At 40.5% G+C, this 18,181-nt stretch overlaps 1 protein-coding gene across 1 annotated transcript in view; it reads right to left on the minus strand.

Moving 5' to 3' along the window:
* Positions 1-18,181, minus strand: part of SPATA5 (spermatogenesis associated 5) — a 267,058-nt gene that overhangs the window by 143,058 nt on the left and 105,819 nt on the right. The window contains exon 13 of the mRNA XM_021715497.1: positions 14,573-14,699. Within this exon, the coding sequence (XP_021571172.1) occupies positions 14,573-14,699 (127 nt within the window). The remainder of the gene's footprint in view (positions 1-14,572; positions 14,700-18,181) is intronic.

Consider the following 18,181-nt stretch of genomic DNA (forward strand, 5'->3'; position numbering starts at 1 on the left):
GACGTGATGATAATAACAGACAGAGTTCGTGGTACACGCAGTGTGCCTGAATCGTCGCAAAACCGTCGCCCCTGCCCGCGTCGTGGAAAAGCCGCCTTCCACAAAACTGGTCCTTGGAGCAAAAACGGTTGGGGACCACCGCCCGAGGTCATCCGTGAGGGCTGGAATCATCTTCTTCCAAACTTCGGTCAGTGTTGGCATTCTGACCTTCTCCCATGAGTCACAAAAACTCTTCATGGCGTCTAGAATGGCGAATCCTTTCCAGGAGATTTTCGGTTTACCTTGCCCAGATACATCAGAGGACTCGCTATCACACCTGTAGCCTAATGATATGGATTTCTTAACTAAGAAGACTTGAAAGCGAAAATTTAGCCGGGCTCGGTGGCTCAGCCTGTAATCCCGCGCCTTGGGAGGCTGAGTTGAGTGGATTGCCTGAGCCTGCGGGTTCGAGACCCGCCTGGGCAACTTGGTGAGCCCTCATCTCTACAATAAATAAAAAATTAGCTGGGCGTGGTAGCGCGCACCTGTAATTCCGGCTACTCGGAAGGCTGAGGCAGAAGGATCGCCAGAGCCCAGCAGGTCAAGGCTGCGGTGACCGGGAGCGGCCAATGCACTCCAGTCTCGGCGACAGAGTGAGACTCCAACTCAAAAAAAAATTAAGATTTCTCCTTGATCTATGGCTGTAAAAATGCAGGCTGAGTGAACAAGCATGAAAACATTAATTCCCCTTGTACATTCTTATCAGAGCTCTTGGCTATCAATGAGCCACAATAGCTTGAAAGGAACCTTTTTATTCCTTGAGGCATAGATCTCAACAGTGAGCTTAAAACATCTGACAACTGCGATATCAGCAGCTGTGCTGCCATCCGGCTCAGTGGTTCCACAGACAGAGCACAGGCAGAGTTGACTTAGCGTCCTTCCTAAGGGCTCTAGGATTTTCGGAATGGTAAATGAACAGTGGTTTCCACTTAGTCACCAACCGCATCAGTGTCTAACAAGAGAGTCTGCCTGTCTTCTGAAGCTCCGAAGTCAGGTGTTGATTCTTCCTCTCTAACTACAAAAGTTCTAGGAGCAGCTTCTCCCAATAGCGGACTGCTTCATCTACACTGAAAAATCTGTTGTTAGTGTAGCCACCTCCATCTAGATCATCTGGAGAGTGCTGCCTCACCTTGCACTCTTGTGTTATGGAGACAGTTCCCAGCCTTAAACCTCAGGAACCAACTTCTGCTGGCTTTTCACTTTCCTCCTGCAGCTTCCTCACCTCTCTCAGCCTTCATGGAATAGAAGAGAGGTGGAGTCTTTCTCTGGATTAGGCTCTGTCTTAAGGGAAAGCTATGGCTGGCTTGGGATTAGCCTTTGTCTTAAGCGAAAGTTGTGGCTGGTTTGACCTTCTGTCCAGACCATTCAGACTTTTTCCACATCCGCAATAAGGCTGTTCCCTTCCTTATCATTCACGTGTTCACTGGAATCAGCACTTCCATTTCTTTCTGTAAGTCTTTCTTTGTACTCACAGCTTGGCTGACTGGTACAAGAAGCCTGGCTTCAGCCTCTCTCAGCTTTCAACATCCTTCCTCGTGAAGCTGAATCATTGGATGCTTTGATTTGACTGAGCTCTTCCTTCCACCTGAACACTCAGAGGTCACTGCAGGGGTATTCACTGGTCTGATTTCAATATTGTGCCTTAGGGAATGTGGAGACCTGAGGACAAGGAAAGAGATGGGGGAATGGATGGTTGCTGGAGTAGTCAGAACACAGCCATTCATAGATTAAGTCTGCTATCTTACATGAGTGCTTCTTATGGTGCCCTGAAACAATTTTAATAACAATGCTAACAACCACTGAGCACAGACCTCCATAACAGACATAGTAATAATGAAAAAGTTTGAAACACTGCAAGAATTACCAAAATGTGAAGTACATACATGCCGTTGGAAAAAGGGTGCCCATGGACTGGCAGGGCTGTTGCAAAAACACAGTATCAGCAAGGTGCAAGAAAGCAAAGAACAATAAGACAAGCTGCGCCTGTAATACTCAGGCCTGGAATCAGGACCACAACCAGATGTGGAGTACGCCCACCCCATCAGAAAGTTTCCTTTTGCTGCTTTGTGGTGAACTCCCTCCCCCGATCCCAGACCTGATTTCTGCCCCCAGTCCTGCCTTTTCCAGAGTGTCATATAAAGGACTCAGTCACTTGCATAGCCTTTTGTATCCAGTTTCATTTACTTAGCATAACACTTTTGCAATTTAACCATCATTGCACATACCAGTACCTTCTTCCTTTTCATGGTTGAGTCGAATTTTCATGTATGGACAGGTAGCAGTTTGTATATTCACTCAACAGTTGATGGACATGTGAGTTGTGAAAGGTGTTACTAATAAAGTGCTATAAATATTACAAGCAGGTCTTTGCTGGAATGAATGTTTTCATTTCTCTTGCATAAAACCTAGAAGACAGTTGAGTACTTAAGTATATATTTAATAACTTAAGATAATTTTTATTTAAAAAATAGAACAAACTCATAACTACCCCTGAACTGTGCACAAACGTACTACACTGACTGATGGCACACCACAGATTTTAGGAGAGAACACATACACATCACTTCTAATTTTGCCATTAACTGAACAAAAAAGACATTGGTATTGTATGGAATGCATGCAAAGTGCTTGTCTTTGACCAGAAGCAGCCGGCTTCATACGCAGAGCACCCCGCGTGGTGCCTAATGCACAGTGCATACCTAACACCTGCGGGCTCTCCACTGCTCCTCTTCCCATTTCCCAATGGCCCCCCACGTAAGCCCACACTCAAATTGGAATCAGCCTTTGTTCAACAAACTATACACTAGAAAACACACACACCCTTCAACTACTATTTCTGAGAGCAAAGGCAGTTCCACCCATCTCCTTGAGGGGCCAGTCCTCTGGATGGAGGAGGAGAGCATCTAAAAGCCATGGAGCCTCCACGCAGGAAACATTTCAGGCACACGTCACCATCTTGTGTCAAAAAAGAGCAACTGCAATACCAAGTTCATTGTCAAATAGAGAACACATGATACACATGATGTATCAGGGATTATTAGTACATTCTTAACAGGAAAACAATCAGAGGCCCAGAAAAGCTACATGAGATGTAAGATGAGATGAGATGTAGGCATGAGATGTAAGATCCATGTTTCCAAATGTATTGAGGTATGTGTTCATGAAGTATTGCAACATTTGGACTGTTTGCGTTTTATGATTTCAATGCATTAAAATTTATATATGTTTTGAGTTACACCGTGCATATCATAGAGAAAGGAACTGGGTTTTCTATTACATGAACTACCTTACACACACACACACACACACACACACACACAATGCATGCCAGGCACAAAAAAATGTTACTTCAATAGTGCCAATACTCTCCATGTACTTAAAATTAATCACCTAATTAGCCCTTCCACTAGTAATTTTAAAACACTAAATACAGGGCTCCAGATTGGGTTCTTGGGTACACTGAGCATTAATTAGTTCCCAAATATGAGATTTTAGAAGCACTGATAATACAAGAGAAGAAGCCTTTTCAAATTTAAAAGAGATTCAACTTTAGAAAATAATACAGTAAGCAATGTCTATTCTAACTCAAAATATTCTTACAGTCAAAGTAGTTCTAAAGAACAGCTGCAAGCATATCAAACAGAACCCAAACACAGGCTGATCCAACATCTGTGAAAGCAGAAAGTATGCTGCTCAACAAGTTCTTCAAAGCCCAATAAATCTTAAATAAAAAAGTGAAGGTAATCCTGAGCTTTGAGAGGCCAAGGTGAGTGGACTGCCTGAGCCCGTGGGTTCAAGACCCACCTAGGCAACTTGGTGAGCCCTCATCTCTACAACAAATCAAAAAATTAGCTGGGCGTGGTAGCGCATACCTGTAGTTCCGGCTACTTGGAAGGCTGAAACGGAGAATCGCCGGAGCCCAGCAGGTCGAGGCTGCAGTGGCCGGGACCGTGCCACTGCCCCCCAGCCTGGGCGACAGAGTGAGACTCCAACTCAAAAATAAATAAATAAAATAAGTGCAGATGCTCTTCAACTGTCAACCAAGGTTTTTATTACACAACAGACTAGAGGCTGACTTATGGCTTTTTCCCCGTTTTTCTGAAAATCACATGGTCGAAAAATCACTTTTACATATCTGGGTAATATCTGCTTGTTTTATGATCTGTCTAAAGAAAGAACTTTTCAATACCAAGACCGTTACAGAAGGTGGTACCTAAAAGGAAGCAAAATAAAACAGAAAACAAAAACCTCTAAAACTCGCTTGGTGAACAGTATCCTTTCACGTCACACTGAGAACATCTATTACTGTCTGTCTCTGTATCACAAAATAAGAGAGCTGTGTAACCTGAATGATGTATCAGGGATTATTAGTACATTCTTAACAGGAAAACAATCAGAGGCCCAGAAAAGCTACATTATTTGCAATAACACACAGTTTGTTAACAACAAAGAAAGAATTAGAAACTGAGATGCATGCATCAGGCTGCCTGCCTTGATTCTTCCACTGGATGTTTCTCACTGTCTGCCTCATTCTGCACATGCCATTCTGGTCCCCGCCATTCTGATCCCCACCATTCTGGTCCTCTGTTCCTTCCCCAATACCACTGCTTGTATGATGCAGAAGCCTCCTCCAATGCTGTGTGTCCTCCAAAAACTCATCTAGAAACACTAAGATTTGGGAAGGGCTACACCCAAAACAGCATAAGCAAAAAGTTCAAAGAAGAAAACTACATAGCTCCTCACACAAAATAAACATGAGTTATTACTCTAAAGGCACAAATTCATGAAACTACAAAATTGGTAATGCAAATGGCAAATGTAAATTAACTATATATTTCAACATCATTTTAAAGCTAAAATAAATAAAATAGCAGACTTTAAATACTTAAGAGTCCAAAACCTATTAATGTTTGTTGAACTCTTCTTGTCAACAGTATTTATACGGTGGCTCAGACTGTAATCCCAGCACTTTGGGAGGCCGAGGCAAGTGGATTGCCTGAGCCCGTGGGTTCGAGACCAGTCCGGGCAACTTGCTGAGACCTCATCTCTACATTAAACCAAAAACTAGTCGGCCATGGTAGCATGCACTTGTAGTTCTGGCTACTTGGAAGGCTGAGGCTGAAGAATTGCCAGAGTCCACCAGGTCGACACTGGGGTGGCCGTGAGTGTGCCACTGCACTCCAGCCTGGGTGACAGAGTGAGACTCCAACTCAAAAAAACAAAAAGTATATATAATAAAACACTAGCGTTTTTAAGTTTATCTAATAGGCTCGTGCAAAAGTAATTTCGGTTTTTGCACTGTCGATATTTGCCGTTTGATACTGGAATACATTCTTAAATAAATGTGGTCATGTTACACATCATTTTAATGCACAGTTCTTGCTTTACATGTTTTCCTAATGACTTGTTACTTGCTGTTTATTTTGTATTTATTTTAGACTATGGAAATGATATTAGACAAAAAGCAAATTCGAGTGATTTTCTTATTCGCATTCAAAATGTAAAAGCAGCAGAGACAACTCACAACATCAACCAGCACATTTGGCCCAGGAATTGCTAAGGAACGTATGCGCAGTGGTGGTTCAGGAAGCTTTGCAAGGGAGATGAGGAGTGTAGTGGCTGGCCATCAGAAGTCGACAACAACCAATTGAGAGCAGTTGTTGAAGCTGATCCTCTTACAACAACACGAGAAGCTGCCGAAGAACTCGGCGTCAACCATTCTATGGTCATTTGGCATTTGGAGCAAATTAGAAAGGTAAAAAAGCTCAATAAGTGGATGCTTCGTGAGCTGACCAAAAAATAAAAAGTGTCATCTTCTTTTATTCCACTCAACAAAAACGAACCATTTCTCAGGCAAATTGTGACATGTGACAAAAAGTAGACTGTATACGACAACCAGTGATGAGCAGTTCAGTGGGTGGCCTGAGAAGAAGCACTTCCCAAAGTCAAATGTGCAGCCAGAAAAGGTCATGGCCACGGTTCAGTGGTCTGTTGCTGGTCTGACACACTACAGCTTTCTGAATAACCATGACATGGCAAAACCATGGCAAAACCATGACATGGCAAAACCATGGCAAAACCATGACACCTGAGAAGGATGCTCAGCAAATCCATGAGATGCGCTGAAATCTGCACCGCCTGCAGTTGGCACTGGTCACCAGAAAGGGCCCCATTCTTCTCCTCTGCACTTCACACAACCAGTGCTTCAAAAGTTGAGTGACCTGGGCTATGAAGTTGTGCCTCACCCGCCATTTCACCTGGCCTCTCACCAGCCAACCACCACTTCTTCAAGCATCTTGACAACTCTTTGCAGGGGCAACACTTCCACAACCAGCAAGCTGCAGAAAATGCTTTCCAAGAGTTTGTCAAATCCCAAAGCATTTTTACACTACAGGGATAAACAAACTTATCATGGCAAAAACGTGTTGATTGTAATGGTTCCTATTGTGATTAATAAAGATGCGCTTGAGGCTAGTTATAATGATTTAAAAGTCATGATCCAAAACCACAATTACTTTTGCACCAACCTAATAAATCTCAATGACTATAGGTCTGTCCACTCCAGGCTATTTCTATCAAAGAAAACAGAAAGCACGTCTCTACCCAGATAGTATTCTTTTTTTTTTTTTTTTTGAGTTGGAGTCTTACTCTGTCGTCCAGACTGGAGTGCAGTGGCCGCTCCCGGCCACCGCAGCCTCGACCTGCTGGGCTCCGGCGATCCTTCCGCCTCAACCTTCCAAGTAGCCAGAATTTCAGGCGCACGCCACCACGCCCAGATAGCATTCTTAAGGCAGATCGTGAGAATGTTGCTTTCCATGTTTTTCCATTCTAAATAGTCCTAACCATCCTAGCTTCTCTTCATAGGCTCCTTTTGGCAGCCTTCAGAACACCCCCTAATTATCTCTATGCCAATTAAACGTTCCCTGAAGTTCGCCCAGAATGGGGATCCTGAGCTAGACACTTTAAACTATTTTTCAGAATGTCAGAAAGCTCAGCATTTAGGATACACAGTGCCTTGGCTACCAGAACATGACACAATACCAAAGGAATGGCAGAAACAGGATCCATTGACAACAGAATCAAATCTAGTAAGATGCATTTAATCAGAACTAGGTCCTCTATTCCCAAGGCCTAAAGCCCTTGCAGTTACAACCACAAAGATTATTAGGAAATCACCTGGACTACAGAAAAAGAATATCTAGGAAGCATGTGAAAAGCTGGGAAACTTAGAGGAGCTGATTGGGGAGGAAAAACTCTCAATCCACCATGTGTTGATGTTCAACTCCCAGATTTAAAAGCTAACCGTCAAGCCCAAGGCATGGAAGCTTACTTAGCAGACTCTGAATAAAGACTTGGACTTTATGTTTTGTTGTTGCTTTGATTTTAATGACTTTAGTTCAACAGCAATCCCAGCATGCAGCTGGTAAGAAGATAACACAATTCTGGAATGTATTAGCAGAAGAACAGTATTCATACTAAAGGAAGTAAAAGTCCCACTAAGCTCTGTACTGATCAGACCACAAAATATCACAGTATACTAATTTATAGATACCTCAGTTTCAGAGCAAAAGAGACAAATAAACAATAGTTCAGAAAAAAAAAAGAGAATGCTGAAGATGAAAAAAGAATGCCATACGAAATAATCCAAGATGGCAAGCCCAGGAGAAAAAAATAGACTGGTTAGTGAGATAAAACATAAAGAAAAGACACGTAACAGTTTACAAAAATAAGCAACCATACAGAAGAGGACTAAAAACTTTTTCTATAGATTTGTAAATAAAACCAAGCCGACGTGGAAGGTTCAGGAAGGCAAGCAGCTGCTGGTTCATCAGACGAAAGAGCGTTCTAAAAGTCTGACTCAAGATGAAACGACGCATTTCGTGAGCTAACAGACTCCCGTCAATACAGATGAGGGGCAGAGAGTGCAGAATGTGGACATGGATTTCATGCCATGGGCCAACGCTTCGGAAGCATGACTAGACTGTGGAGACTTCTAAGTTCTCTCCAGTCTTGAAAAACCTAATTTCTTTTAGGCCCTGGGTGTCAAAGGCAACATGTACTTTGTTCTTACTTTTTTTCTGACAGATTAAACATACTTCTAGTCACATGTTGACATTATCAAATATTATTTACCAAATATATCTAAATAGGGAATGTTTCAAAATTCAAATATCTAAATCTGACAATCCCAATGATGACAAATACAAAAAAGGACATCAACTCACTACTAGAAAATGCCAAAAATCAATGGAGCTTTATCACTCAGATGCCATGAATAAGTATTTACATTACAAAATGTGTAGATTTATGGGCTCGGGGGAGTCATTCAGTTGGAAAGAATATTTAGTGTAAGAAAATGAATAAAAGAATAAAACATTAAGAGAACTTTCAAGAAGAGATGAAAGAAGGTAATATAGTCTTTCTATTATTATTGGCCTATTGTTAACATATATAATATATAATTTATAATATGTATCTTCAGAAAATTTATGAAATAAATATATTTAAATAATCTTTAAAAAAACATAGTGGATCATTCAACTCAGAATGAACTAAAGATTTGAATCCAGATATAAAACAGTAAAACTCCAGAAGAAATTACAGGGGAAATACATCATAAGACCAATCTGAACAGTGATTCTTTGGACATGACCCCAAAAGCAAAAGCAAGAGTAGACAAGTAGGATTACGTCAAGCTAAAAAGCTTCTAAACAGCAAGGGAAACACTCAACAAAGTAAAGAGACAACCTATAGGAGAAAATATCTGTAAACCAAACATCTGATAAGGAGTTAATATCCAAAATATATAAGAAACTCAAACAACTCAATAGCAACAAAACAACCCAATTTAAAAATAGGCAAAGGACCTGAATAGACATTTCTTAAAATAAGACATATCGATGCCCAACAAGCATATTTTTAAAATAAGCAACGGCCGGGCTCAGTAGCTCAGCCTGTAATCCCAGCGCTTTGGGAGGCCGAGGTGAGTGGATTGCCTGAACCTGCGGGTTTGTGACTCGCCCGGGCAACTTGGTGAGACCTCGTCTCTACAATAAATCAAAAACTAGCCGGGCATGGTAGCGCGCGCCTGTAATTCTGGCTACTTGGAAGGCTGAGGCGGAAAGATCGCCAGAGCCCAGCAGGTTGAGGCTGCGGTGGCCGGGACCGTGCCACTGCACTCCAGTCTGGGCGAAAGAGGGAGACTCCAACTCAAAAAATAAAAAAGCAACATTACTAATCATCAGGGAAATGCAAATCAAAACCACAATGAGTTGCCATCTCACACCTATTAGAACGTTTATTATCAAAAACATGACAGGTAAGTAGTGACTATGTGGAGAAAAGGGAACGCTTGTATACTGTTGGTGGGAATGTAAATATTACAGATGATACAGAATGCAGTGTTCAAGCTCCTCAAAACTTAGAAACAGAACTACCAAGTTGTTGCAAAGTCCATAAATGTGTCCCTCTTTGTGGTTGCATTATATTCCATCTATAATACTCAGTGATCTGTCACAGAAACAAAGAGCTGAGTATCACATGTTCTCATTTATAAGCAGACCCTGAACATCTATCATACTACTATAGGAAAGCATCGGCAGGAGCCGGAAACTGCCAAGGGAGGGTGGGTAGGGAAAGGACATACAACACCAATAAGGGAACCTATGTACCTAACCCTGAACTGCACGCCACACCTTTAAAAGAAAAAAGAAAAAGAAACAGAACTGCCATCGGACCCAGCGATCCCACTACTGGTCATGTACCCCCAGGAAATCAAATCAGTGCATCCAAGAGGCATCTGCATTCCGTGTTCTTTGCAGCATCACTCACAACAACCAAGACACGGAATCAACCCAAGTGTCCATCAACAAATGAATAGACAAAGAAAATGTGGTGTGTATTGCTAGTTAGCCTTTTTTACAAGGAAAGTCTATCATTTGTGATAACATGGATGGATCTGGAGGAAGTTACGCTTCATGCAATAAGCCAAGCACAGAGACAAAAATGCATAATCTTACCTACATGTGGATGCTTAAAAAGTCAAACACACAAAAGCAGAGAGTGGAAGGATGGTTGCCAGGGGCTGGCAATCAAAGGGCTTGGGAGATATTGGTTGAAGACCACGGAGTTTCAGCGCGACAGGAGGAGGAAGGTCAAGAGATGCACAGCATGATGATGACAGGTAGTAGCAATACACTTAAAAATTGCTTAGAGTGTTGATTTTAAGTGTCCTTACCAAGAAAATGGTAAGTTTGTAAAGCAATGCATGTGTTAATAGCTTGATTTAGTCATTCTACAATACACATAAAAAAGTCATGTGGTAATTTCACAAAAAATATAATTTTTACCTGGCAATTATTTAAAAAAGAAAAACCTTTGTGGCTCATGTATGAAAAATATCTAGCAAAGCCTACTAAACTTCTAAAAGCTTATAAGGACATATCAGTGGTCAGCAAATTTTCTCTGTAAAGGTTCAGATGATAAATAATTTAAGCTTTTCAGGACATTTTTGTCGCTACTGTAACTACTCTTTTAGAGTAGTGCAAAAGCAGTGATAGACAATACAAAATCAAGTTAGTGTGGTTGTTTTCAATGAAGATTTGCATATGGAAACAAAGTTGAATTTCATCAATTTTCACACATCATAAAATATTCCTAAAATTTTTTCCAACCATTTAAATATGTAAAAGCTATTCTTAAGACTACGAGATGTATAAAAACAGGTAGTGAGTCACATGCGGGTCACCATTTACTGCCCTGTGGGATACACAGCCTTTACAGTCTTGGGAACTAAGACATGAAGTAAGGTCCATACAGACGCACTCAACCTCTGACCAGTCTCTCTTCTCTCATCTCTCTCAACCTCCATTGCTCACAGCTTAAACCTGTAAGTTGCTTCCACAGAAGACAGAGACAACAGTTGAAGCTTTAAAAAACAAAAATCCAGTAGCAATTAAATCAAACAAACAAGAAAAAACAGGAGTGTCTTGTGGAAAGACAGTAAAACTAAAACTGGAAAATGACCCCAGGGGAAGTCTTCCAGCTCTGATCATCCAGTGACTCACGAAAGACTCTACACATCATTTTCCAAGACCAGATGCAATCAGGCACATTCGGGATGGGATGGCCGCAGACATTTTGAAAAAAATATTAAAAGTTAAGAAGCATCCATACTGAAACATTTTTAGGAAGGTAAAGAATTATAGTTCATTTAAGTTTTTAATGTCTATTAGGCCATGCAGCCTGTTTTTTAGTTCTAACTTAGCTGAGAACAGTGATATCAGAATAGGAGCTCTATAACTAGAGAGAAGTCACCACCAAACGTTTGCAGCCTATTCTTCTGGAGGAAATTTTGAAACACAAAGTCATTAGGAAATTAGCAGATATGTAGACCTAGCTTTTTGTTTGTGGACATTCCTAAACATTGCTAATTAAATTCTTCTGGCATTACAAACATTTAGACCAGGCATGGTGGTGCACATCCCAGTCATCCCAGCACTTTGGGAGGCTGAGACAGGAGGACTGCTTAAGCAAGACCAGCCTGGGCAACATAGAGAGACCTCGTCTCTACAAAAACATCTAAAGGTTAGCCAGGCATGGTGGTGCATGCTATAAGCCCAGATACTCAGGAGGCCGAAGTGGAAGGATTGCCTGAGCTCAGGAGGACATGGTTGCATGAGTTGTGGTCATGCCGCTGCACTCAAGTCTAAGTGACAGAGTGCCACCTAGCTCAAAAACAAACAAACAAAAGAAACCCCGCGACTTTCAAGCCTGGCATGGTGGCCCATGCCTACAGCCTCCGCTTCTCAGGAGACTGAGGTAGAAAGCTTGCTGGAGCCCACGAAGATCACCCAGGTGAGTGGCCGCCATTCCCCAGCCTGGGCAACACAGAGACCTCCATCTTGAGAACAACCAGCCCCCCACTTCTGATCTGCAGTAATGTAAGAAGTAAAAATGGTATGTCTTATTTAATCCATCAGTCACATTTCTTCTAGAAACACTGGAAGAAAAATTAATGCCAGTTCATCACTTCATGACCCAAACACACAACGTTAAAAAGTAATTCTAAACTCTAAATTATTCAAAACTTCTACATAACTTCCAAAATTTTCCCCCATTGGGCAATCTTCTCCATAGCTGGTTTAGAGTAGAATTTTTACATTTTACAAATTACTGATGATTACAAGAAAACCAGGTTTACAGACTAGGAATAATATTTACAATTTAATAACTATTACTGAGGGCCTATCATACAGTAGTCATCTATAGCAAAATTACCCAAAGAAACTAATATTCACAAATATTCTGACTTTGTGAATATTTTTAAAATATTCACAAAATTAAATTCAAATTTAATTGAATGAAATTTCAAAATTTCTCTGACAGTTCAAGAATTCTCCCTGTTTTAACATGCTAACTTGGTCATCAAGACTTAGATGTTATAGGTTAACAGTCAACAAGATTGTTAAATATGCTGGCTAAGTTAAAAGGCCAAATGCCTTGAGATTAAATGTAGCCAAAATTAGACTAAATGCATACTGCTTTGACACTAGAATGGTCTTTTTTTCCCCCCAGTTTTAGCTTAAAAATAAAATCTCTACCTTGCAGTATCAACACATGAAATTTCCTTTAATTGTCACCTCTTTTTTTCCTACTACAGTTTCCTCCAGACAACAAAGGTGGCAAAAACTATGTCTGTTCATTTTACAACAGAATGTTATTGCTTTAATTGTTTCTTCAGACCGCTTTGTTACCACCAGCACACTCATGGCATGTTTTGAATATCATGCTCTAATCACACAAGTGTGGAAACTTTTTTATAGTACTATTAAACAATACATAAATAATGTTCTATAATAGTTCTTCAGGAAAAAAAAAATACCTGGAAAGGAAATAAATCTTTTTATAACCATATATTCTGTTTTGTTTAACAAATTTTAGAAAACCTAACAAGGACAAAGACTTCTGATGCCGCATATATCATGTGAGTAGTAACAAAAACATCGTTAAGAAAAAAATCCATGTTCCGCCTGTATATGGAATTCTACCTGAAATAGAAATGCGTTAACTATTAAAACTTTTTTACAATTACCACTGAATATTTAGAGTAGTTTTTATTTTTCCACAGCCAAAGACTATATGCCACACATTTAGACTGCGGTTCAGTGTAGTCAATTCAAAGCTGTACTTGAAAGCGCAATACACCACTTAAAAATACTCTTGAAAGATATTCACCAATTGTTTTGCTAATGATTTTATTATTTCACCTATTGCAAATTAAATATTATAAATTTTGAAAAATTTGAATCCTAAGTTAAACAAGTTAGGACCCTCCCTCCTAATAATCAAATGGAAGTACAACTGTGCCTAATTAGCAAGCAACTTTTGCTATCTTAAATGTATTCCTCCAATATTAGGTGGTTAAAAAAATTAAATTTCTACTGTTAAAAAAGCAGCCAAAGTATTTGTATATTTGTATATGAAATGCACACACTTCCATACAAACTCTTAAATATATATGTTTGCATATGTCTACACTTCTCTCTGAAGCCTCTTGAAGCAAACCTTAACTAGTCAAGAGGTGTTGGTTTGCAACAATATTGCTACTTAAAACACTTTAAAAAAATTAAATGCTTTTAAAACTGAGGCATTAGAGGTAACATTTTATAAAGGATCAAAAAATGTCTAGAAACTTGGCAAGTTATTCCCTAAACTTTTATTTATCATACTTTGTGATGTTGAGGACTGTTACCTATAGGTTGCTATTAATGAAACATAGCACCTACCTTCTAAAGGCAAATATAATTAGAGAGCAGAAAATATATAAAAACAACGTTTTAAAAACCTGAAATTTAAAAAGATGAGGCATGCCTTTAATCTCCCATCCTTAGAAACAAGTTCTACCCAAAGTCTGGCCGAGCATTTCTCCAACAGATCCAAGACGTCCACAGGCTAAAAGAAAATTTAAGTTACCCACCACACAGAGATATCTGACATCTAGGATGAGTTATAAAACCTCACTTGGCCCCAAATCTTACAGTGGCCCAAGAATAATTTCAATCTCTAGGTTGATCCTGTAAATTTCCCAAGGTCTATTGTACCAGGTGGAGGTGAGAACAGATTACCCTTCAGCCCAGTGACTCTCGTTGCCCCAGGGTATAAATCCAGAATGGGCAGCCTTTCAGGGTCCTCAGCTGTGGTGCAAGTGGGCCACATGCAATCAAGACACCATCCAACTGGGGCAGCTTTTTTGAACCTTTGGGACTTACTTGCAAGAAATTCTAGGCTTCTGCTGTCCCTTGCTACCTCTGTAAGTAATAAACCTAGCTTTTGTAATATGTGTGCAACAGGGTTCTGTCTCACCAGATTCAGAAAAGTTAGTAACCGGTACACGCTGGCCCTGCGTCACATGCTTCAATGTCCTCTCTCAATGGAAAACTCATTAGAAAGTAATGTGATTTTTTTAAAAACCTGATAAAAACAAATGATCCCATTCTTGATTTGACAACACTCAGAATGCCTTCTTTCTTACCTTGTCTATCCTATCTGGGCGGTTAGTAGCTGCCAAAATGGTCACATCCTTTAGCTGTTCAATTCCATCCATTTCTGTCAAGAGCTGAGCCAGAACACGGTCGGCTACATTTCCAGTACCTAAAGAACTGAATTTTTAAAAATACGTTTTTTAGAAATCTGTTTGCCTAGTCCCAATACTGTATCTGTAATTTGTTAAAAAGGTCTATATTCTGTAACAAGAAAAATTATGCCTGTTTCAAAATATGAAGTGTATGTTTGTGAATTTATTGCTTATTAAATTCATATCCAAAACTAACCATATTCAAATCATTTATATTCCTCCATTGTCAAGCTTGTTCATTTTCTTTCCAAAACTGAAATGTTTAAATGGCAGACACAAAAACACTGGGTAGCAAGATACAAGATTATTTTAAATAGTTCATCAAATACATAGAAAATTGCTTAATCTAATAAATGTTTGCCTTCTACATGGCAAATATCTTGACAGAAATCGGAAAAACAAAAACTGAACAAGATATACAACAATTCTTCACATGAAGCCTAAAGTCTACGTGAAACAAAAAACTCACTACACACCCATAACAAGTGGGATAGACAGATATTTCTGATGTTTCCTTTTTTTTTTGAGTTGGAGTGTCACTCAGTCCCCCAGACTGGAGTGCAGTAGCCACTCCCGGCCACCGCAGCCTCGACGTGATGGGCTCCGGCGATCCTTCCGTCTCAGCCTTCCAAGTAGCCGGAACTACAGACGCACGCTACCACGCCTGGCTAATATTTTTTTTTTATTATTTATTGTAGAGATGAAGTCTCGTCAAGTTGCCCAGGCAGGTCTCGAACCCAAGTTGCCCAGGCAGGTTCAGGCAATCCACTCACCTCGGCCTCTCAAAGCGCGGGATGACAGGATGAGCCACTGAGCCTGGCGATGTTTCTTAATATACTTAAATATTAAGAATATTTAAGTAGCAGGGCAGTAGGTGGGCAGTCACCACAATCCCCATTTCTGGAGAAATAGGCAAAATTATTTTTCCCCTCTGGCATATGCACTAAGTCAGTTGCAAAGCTAGTACTGGACACACCACTCTTTACCGTAATCCCGTTCCCTCTGACCACAAAGAATGCCTGAATAAAGACTCTTAAGATGCGAACTAACCATTAGGTCCCTCCAATGAACAAAACCCTGTGGCCACAATCTGGATCCCCAAACGGTGCTCATTAGCTTGGACTTCCTAAGGCCTTTTCAGAACTGGGAAATGTGCAATAGGCATCTGAGTGGACGACGGTGGGTAAGCATGTAAACTCAGTCAGATGCACCTGGAGGCGGTGGTGGACAAGAGGAGGGGAAGACAGAAAGCCCTCGTCCTGGCACCTGTGAGAGAGCAAGAGCACCTCAGCACAACTACCAAGCAACACATCCAAGAACACGGCCACCCAGGTCCCCGAATAACAGTGCTTGGACCTACAGCTTCACTGTAAGGTCAGAATTGTGAAGAAGTGTATCTACAGGAGAGCAGCCTCGAATTCACACTCGTCAAGTGCACATGAGGTTACTGTAGAAGTCACAATGTGAATGTACTGATTTAAGTGGTGCTTAAGATATCTGGGGCCAAAGGGTATCTGGGAAGTCAATTGTCTTGGTGAGCTCAAATTCCTGCAGGTAGCTAATCTGCAGGTACACAGATTTGCTAATCTGACTCTACCTAAGAATCAACACTGAACACTTGAACAAATAGATGCCAGATCCTTCAAAAAATCTTTGATAACTTTTCCATAAGGGAGTTTAACTATCAAACAGGAACACTATTAGCTCTAAGAGGTCCTTCATAATTATTACAAGCATGTTAAATATTCCAGGCTGCCAATAAATTACATCTGAGGCCTGAATTGCATCTACTCTGCTAATGAGTTGCAATTCCATACTGCAAATCACTAAGGAGAATGGCACAGACAGGTCGGTCTTGGAAGAGTCAAGGCGGACTGTCCGAGGAGGGATGGCTCCTCAGCTGAAACTTGAAAAATTAGTGGATGCCAGACAGACAAAGGGTAAGAGGGAGAGAGAGGATAAAGGATGCTAAAAACTGAAAAAAAAAATACAGAATGGCTCAAACTGCAGTAAGGTGGGAATGAAAAGGATTAGAACTGAAAAATAAACAAGGCAGATTAACAAATACCTTGTTATCCAAATTATGGAGTTTGAATTTTATGCTAAAGGTAATGAGAAGTTTAAAACAGCAGCCCAGCATAATCAGATACGTCTTTCCGGGGAACACGATGGCTGCAGAGTAAAGAACAGACTATAAAGAGGGAGAACTGGCTTAGTTTCTAGTCCAACATGCTAGGAGCTAGAAAGGTTGTGCTCTGTCCTAACAAGTAAAAAATGGGCCTGAAAAATCAACAACTCTTCCTAGATCCATCAAAGAAGTACGGTCGTGAGGCATACTGCTGACCCCAAATTGAAGAGACAGGCTGGGTACAGAAAACCACAAATTTCTGGAGCAGAAACCTCCATGGGACCTGTAACTACAAACTGCTGGAGGGTGAGCGTCTGACAAGTCTGCAGTGGTAGGGAGCGCCTCACACATTTGGGAGTTTTGCCCCAGGAGCTATACCAGCTTATCACAGTGAAGATCTATCCCTCATGCCTCCAGCAGGGGAAGGAAAAATACCCATTCTGAAATGCACCAGAGAATTATATTCTTCTTAAAAAGGTCTCAAGAGATAATATTTTAGCACCGCTTACCCTACTGAGGTTTTATTAGAGCCCAACTCACTGGGAGGAAGAACACCAGCTTCAGCCCTCTCTAGCCTTTTACATGGAAGAGAGAAACACAACTACAAGCCCCATCTAGTCATCCCTTCAGCCTCAGGCAGGGACAACTGTGAAGTTCACAGTCAGGAGCACAGGCTCACCAAAAGACACACGTTGCAGTTAAATCACCTATATTTCTACATTTGTTTCCTTTGGTAGTCAAAAGCAAGACTTTTCCTTTAAAAGGGGAGGAAAGGTCCCTAACCCCAGACATAAAATGTCACTGAATAAATGGTTGGTATCCCTCCTACATCCCTGCTTATTTGAAATTTAAAAACCAGAATAGTTCCTGAAAGACTGACTCAACTCTGGACTATATATGCCAGCAGCTTAAATCAAAATTGTGGGCAAAATCAGGGAGACTAAATGAAACCAATTTAAGATGACCACTTACTCCACGTGTAATGAAGAACACCTCTAACTCATAACCATGAATGATCACACCATATAGTACACTTGGAATATTTTCCAAGAAAACAAGGATAATCTCATTACCATTAAAAATAAGGTTAGCCAGGGCTAATACTAAATTTGAGTAGCAATAAAAATCTCAATATAGACTTTCCTAGGTGGTAAAATTTCAAAGGAAAATTTTTAAAATTATAGTAGATGCCAAGAAAATGAGCTATTTTTTAAACAAGTTTTTATAGATTTATTATTAGTAAAACATATATATATAAAAGTTTTAACTTCTCAGATTTTAGAAGAGCAAAAAGTTTGAATACATCTGAAGGCATTCCAGGCCGGATGCCATGGCTTATGCCTATAATCCCAGCTACTCAAGAGGCTGAGGCAGGAGGA

Source organism: Carlito syrichta, unplaced genomic scaffold (genome assembly GCF_000164805.1).
Source record: "Carlito syrichta isolate Samal-C Ts95f unplaced genomic scaffold, Tarsius_syrichta-2.0.1 Scaffold307169, whole genome shotgun sequence".
Classification (NCBI taxonomy): domain Eukaryota; kingdom Metazoa; phylum Chordata; class Mammalia; order Primates; family Tarsiidae; genus Carlito; species Carlito syrichta.